At 45.9% G+C, this 6000-nt stretch overlaps 1 protein-coding gene across 4 annotated transcripts in view; it reads left to right on the forward strand.

Annotated features, from left to right (window-relative positions):
* Positions 1–2655, forward strand: part of AREL1 (apoptosis resistant E3 ubiquitin protein ligase 1) — a 35353-nt gene extending 32698 nt beyond the window's left edge. For all 4 annotated transcript variants that reach the window (XR_014795784.1, XM_084892787.1, XM_084892788.1 and 1 more), the window contains one exon: positions 67–2655. Coding sequence is in view for 3 of the 4 variants with exons in the window: in XM_084892787.1 (XP_084748913.1) it covers positions 67–169 (103 nt within the window). In the remaining variant the exon portion in view is untranslated. The remainder of the gene's footprint in view (positions 1–66) is intronic.
* The last annotated feature ends 3345 nt before the right edge of the window (positions 2656–6000 follow it).

Consider the following 6000-nt stretch of genomic DNA (forward strand, 5'->3'; position numbering starts at 1 on the left):
AGGGATTATTTTTTTCATCCTTTGTCAGTGGTTTTGAGTTAATAACTTTCCCCCTTGCCCTTCCAGTTTTAACCAGCTGTGCCTCCCTACGTACGACTCGTATGAAGAGGTGCACAGGATGCTGCAGCTGGCCATCAGCGAGGGCTGTGAGGGCTTTGGCATGCTCTGACCACTCTCCTGCCATCCTCTTGGCTCCCGTGCTTTCTGGAGCAGCAGGGTGTGCACAACAGACATCATAACCACTGATGCTAACAGAACACATAACCATCAACCAGAAGCTGCTGCATGCTCCCCAGTGCCTGGAGTATTTGGTCACCTACAGGCCTTGTCCTTCCCTCTCCCCCTTCCTGTCCATCCTCTCCCCCCAGGCCACTTTGGCATGGTATGCATTCTGAGCTCCTCGTTCAGTCACGAGAGGAGGACCGTGCTGCTGTAATTCCACTTGGTTCTTAGGAGATCTCAGTAGCGGGAGCTGCCTCATTAGCTGAAGGAGATTACACAAAGGGCTCAGCTCTCATTGGGGAGCTGGCGCCTTCGCCTTGCTATTCTCCTCTGCTTCTGCTCCTTCAGGGGCCCTCTGGGGCCCTCCTTACTTGACCTGAGGTCTGTGCGTCCTCCTTGTGGGCAGGGTTATTGCTTCTTCTCAGCAGGAGCCAGGAGAAGCAGATAGGAAGAGGCCCACATGCGCAGTCTTTGGTTTTGTCCCTCTGCACAATGGCAGGCATAGGCGTTGGCCCTGGACTACCTCTAGCGGGGACTGAGCACAAATGGATCTTTCTGTGTGGTTCTAGACTGGAAACAGAGCGTTCCCTGCAGGCATTTCTGGAAATGGTCATTCATTTCTAAACAATTCTAAGCTTTTTCTTGAGTTTGAGCCAGTGAGGAAAGCAGAGCTAAGCATGTGAAAGATAGCTGGGCTGTGGCCTCCAGTGCTCAGTCTGCTTCTCCTTTAAGGTTGGGGTATGTCTAGGCATATGGCTGGCTTTTGAAGACTACTGATGCTTGTCTCTAAGTTTGCTCTTTATGCTGAGGTGTGGCTGGGCCTGGTCACCTGCCTCCGAGTTATGCATTCTGTTAAGAGCTGGGATTCTCTTCCTTTCTACTGAAGAAAATTTTGGAGCAAGGAACTGGGATCGGAAGAATAGCATGCCAGTGATCCCTGCTTCTCTCTTTGCTTGGCGTTCTCTGGCAGCACTGGGGCACGGGAAGGGGACCAGCAATTCAAGTGTTTTCACAGGTCCTTTGGGTCAAGACACTGGGAACGGGGGATACGGCAGGCAGTAAACACCTCGCTGCCCCAGTTACTTCCCTTCATTCCCTCAGTTACCACCAAGGGCAACTAAGAAGGAAGATATATTAGGTTCACTGTTGTGTGATGATTGAGGAGAACCTGCTGCTGTCTCTTGGATGATGGCAACATCCTCCTTCATTACAATTGGGATGTAAACATTTGCAAGACGCAAAACCTCATCAACCGTCCCACATGTCTTTTTAAGAAGGCTTTGCTGCAATCTACCATTCCCAATGGGGCATTCAAGTCTGAGACTATTACAAGCCATCTTTATCGCCAAAACCAGCAAGTACAGAGTCCAGAGAGGAGGCAGGACGGTGGCGTTGCCGTGGCCTCCTGGAAGCAAGTCTGAGCCCTCCTGCTCCCAGGGATCACAAGGAACAAGCCCTCCTGAGCTGCTGCTGTTCATGCCTGACCTCACTCCTTCGCAGTCGTCATTTGTCCTTCTTGGTGTGGGTGCTGACCTCACTCATTCTTGGGGTCCAGGACCCAGTGTCAGGGCCTCTACACCACAGGGTCCTGCATGCCACATGGTCACTGCTCTCCTCAGGGACCAGGACAAGGTGCTGCCGCTTGCCCCAGTGTTTCCCGTGGGATATGTACAGGCAAGCTTTGTCATCACCCCGGGAAACAGGATGCTGCCCCGCGGCCCAGAGAGGGAGGCCCATGGGCTGGCTCTGCTGTCTTTGGCAGTTATTCCTCTTCTGGATTCTGCTTTCACCCCTCCGGCAGCTCCCCACAGACTGACGCTGGAGCTCGATTTGATTTTCTTGGCTAGACCTGTCATTTTAAGCTCTGGTCGTAGCACTTTTCAAAGCATCCTGGGCACCACCACTGCCCAGCTGGGGCAGCTGCATCCCTATGGGGGTCCTGAGCCCAGGACCTTTGTTTAACGAAACCCTTTGGTACTGTTGTGGTTTTTCTATTCTTCCAGGTTATCCTCTCCGCTAACTGTTCAAATATATCTTTACTCTTTTGGGCCTTTCTTTTACCTTTTTTCTTTTTCTTTTTTTCCTTCTAATCCTGCTTTGGTACTAGCCAGTGTGGGGAAAGGTACATTGTGTCGGAGAGAAGTAGGGTGTGTTACTTCTCGGGCAATTTTCTATTCACATTTCTTATTTGGCCAGTTCTTTTATTTATGCCCTTGTGGCCCAGGTACTTTGGGGGGTCAGCTAACCTCCTGGCCTTCAGTGTCTTCGAAGGAGACCAGATACAAAGCAGACACCAAGGAGAACATCGGCATGTCTCTCGGACTTCCGCGGAGACCAACCCCCGCTGCAGATTTGTCAGGCCGGGCAAAAGGGCCAGACAGTTGCATTGATTGTGTAAATATTTTGTACAGTAAGTAAATAAATGTTTAAAAGGACTAAGGAGTAGAAAGATTTTTTTGCATTTTCCCAAGAATTCCTTCGGAAGCAGGCGGCTCAGGGTAGGATGTATACTGGGAGACCCGCAGGCCTCTTGCCCTTTCACCCTTCTCTGATTGCTGTCCATGGTGCCAAGGGGGGCAGTGCCATTCACACAGATAGCCAGTGGTCAGGACAAGTGCTTGTGCAGCTTGGCAAGAGTAGAGGGTGTCCTCATCATTCTTTTAAACATTAATTTGTTACAGTGTTACTACATAAGAAACTCAGTGTAGAAAATTTGCAAATGAAAAAAACAAGAAATTAATCACCAGCCATCCAGAGGTAACACTAGAGACACTTCGATGTTTCTTATTCGATGTATCTTGCATATAATCACATTTATTCTCCCTCCCATCCTCCCCGCACCCCTAACCCTTCCGCAAATGCTGTGGGTGTGGCAAACAAAAACACAGCTCCTCAAATTTGGCAGGTGGTACCAATTCTTTTCCAAACAAAGATAAACTTGGCAGAGAGAAAACCAGGCCTGATTTATGTCCAGAAAGAAAAGTATTAGGGATCCTGGCTTTCTAAGAGAAGTAATCATGGCGTCTTGTACAGTAATTCCTAATCTGGAAAATCAAAACAAAATCCTATTTAGAATTCTTTTTAAAATTCAGGTTTTTGCCCCTACTCCCAGATCCAATGAATTGGAATCTTAACAGGAAAACTCCTGTACAGTGCTTTTACCCTATTTCATCAAGCTCCTGAGTGATAAGCCATGTCACAAAATGAAACAAAATTCTCTCTGACTTAATATTTTTAGGTTAACTGTCCTACACCTTTTATACTCGCTGCTCTTGTGGCTTTGAATAAGTCACTAGGAATGCTCAGTGAGAGATTTCATTTCATCCTGAAGTTGTTATTAAGACTCAAGAGGCTAGTAAGATTATTCTTTTTTTAAAATATATTTTATTGATTTTTCACAGAGAGGAAGAGAGAGGGATAGAGAATTAGAAACATCAATGAGAGAGAAACATCGATCAGCTGCCTCCTGCACACCGCCTACTGCAGATGTGCGTGGGCACATGCCTTTGACCGAAATCGAACCTGGGACCTTCCAGTCCACAGGCCAACACTCTATCCACTGAGCCAAACCGGTTTCGGCAGATTATTCTTGAATTAAAACAAAAGATACTGCTCAGCCAGCATGGCTCTGTTGTTGAGTATTAATCTATGAACGAGGAGATCTCGGATTCCTGGTCAGGGCATATGCCTGGGTTGTGGGCTTGATCCCAAAGTGGGGAGTGCAGGAAGCAGCTGATCAATGATTCTCCCTCTGTTCCTCTCTGAAGCCAATAAAAATATATTTTAAGAAAATAAATAGAAGTTTCAGCTTCTCATGTGCTGGTACCTCTGAGCCACTGCGCACTGAGCTCTCGGCCACACTCTCAGGGCTACAGTAGAGGTGGGAACAGGACTCCTTATCTCTACTTCGGTTTCACTTAGATCTGAAGTATAAGAGACCAGCTCCAGGTATCCTGTAATACTTTCACTTAAAAATAGAAAACTTATTTTGAGATGTAACATATATACAAAAAAAGGTATGCAAGCACATACAATTTAATAAGTAATTATAAATGAAGTGCACATGTGACCACCATCCGGGTCAAGAAATAAAACAGTGCAGAACTGCAAACTTCAGGTCTCATCCCAGACCTCTATTGTTCCAACTTTTATGAGAACTGTTTTATCTGTTCCTTTTCCAAACAGCCTAGGGAGAGGGTGAAAAACAGCCCATGTGGCCTCTTAAGATACTAAGCAAAGTCACTTTCTCCATAGTCATTGCAATACTTCACAATTAGTTTTAAAATTTTCAGAGACAATCGTTTCCCATGAGACTAGTTCAGATTCCTGATGCTAAATCTGATGAATCATATTCAATGTCTACAAAGTTTTCTTGCCAAGGTTTACCCCCAGAGATTCTACATTGGATGCTCCTTTGCAACATCCTGAACAGGATTTGTGGGCTGGTCTTACATGATCATCATTCTCTTTGCTGGTCAGCAGCAGGTTCATGAGTATCATAAAAGTACAATGGTATTGAAAATGACTCAGCCCTAAGTTGACTCAAAAATTGTAGAATGGGCTAGAACTTCTGACTCAGACTATGGAAACTGCACCATCTAACAGAAAGTTATCCCAAAGTTATTGAACAGCTCAGTTTTTTCTGTTTGGGGTTCAAAGGGAATGGGTTTAGGGGGTCTTGGTGATGATCTTGGTTTGTATTTGACGGAGACTTGAGATACGCCTTGCTATGAACACCACCACTACCACCCTGCCAATTCTGTTCACTTTAATTTTGCTTATAGAAGAACACTTTGTGGTAACTACAGCAGGCACCTGGTTCTCTGCAGTGAACTCAGGTGTAGTCTCTTCAAGTTGGTCAGTAAAATCCTGGTAAGGAGATGTGGAGGACAGTTTATTACCAGAAGGCAGAGGAGTGATAGCTGCAGGCTTTTGATACAACATCAGAGGTAGTTTTAACCAAGTTGTCCAGGTTGTCAATAGAGCACTGGCTTATTAATACTAGCCAGCAGTGGCAGCTTCTTAAATACAAGGTGCTAACAATGCTGGTATCCTAGGGGCAGTGATTAGACACACCAGCACAGAACCCCACATCCAGTCACCTTGAAAGATCAGTGTGGGATCCCTATCTAATTGCTCTTGTAGCCTTCCTTCAGGAAGATGGAGGATAATTTATTCAGAATGAAGTGCACAAATGTGGTTGCTACTTCCTCGGAGTACCCAGCTAGCAGGCCAACATGGCCTTTATTACCTTCACCCCCATTGATTTTTAGGTCTTAGATCTCCATCTCTTAGGGATGGCTCTAGGAAGAAGTGTTGGATGACTCAAGGAGCTAGGTGAGGAGATGCATTTCTTTTATAAACCTCATGGTATCCTTGCCCAGGTGGCCCATCCTCTGTTTCTGACTCCAGGGCCCGGGGGGCCTTCAGCCTCCCCTGCAACACAGGCATTTCCTGTCACTTGGCCTTTTCTCAAAGAAGATGTTCTTGGACACCTTTGCATCAAGTGTGCAGAATAGGATCCTCAAAGGATAGAGAGATATGATTGGAGAACTTGAACATTCATATTTTATTTTTAACTACCATGGTTCAACTTTGGGAAATCTTTCAATATCAGTTTCATGACCTGAAAATTGATGTTATTAACTAAGAAAATCAGCTAGTAACCTGGAGCTCTTAGAAAAAATTTTCTATATATAGTATGTGTGATACCATATTGACTATGGCCTAGTGCCCTGGTACTTTCCATAGTGGGAGGCTGTATGGATCTGGGAGCAG

The sequence above is a fragment of the Pipistrellus hanaki genome (assembly GCF_964339955.1).
Source record: "Pipistrellus hanaki genome assembly, chromosome: 1".
Classification (NCBI taxonomy): Eukaryota; Metazoa; Chordata; class Mammalia; order Chiroptera; family Vespertilionidae; genus Pipistrellus; species Pipistrellus hanaki.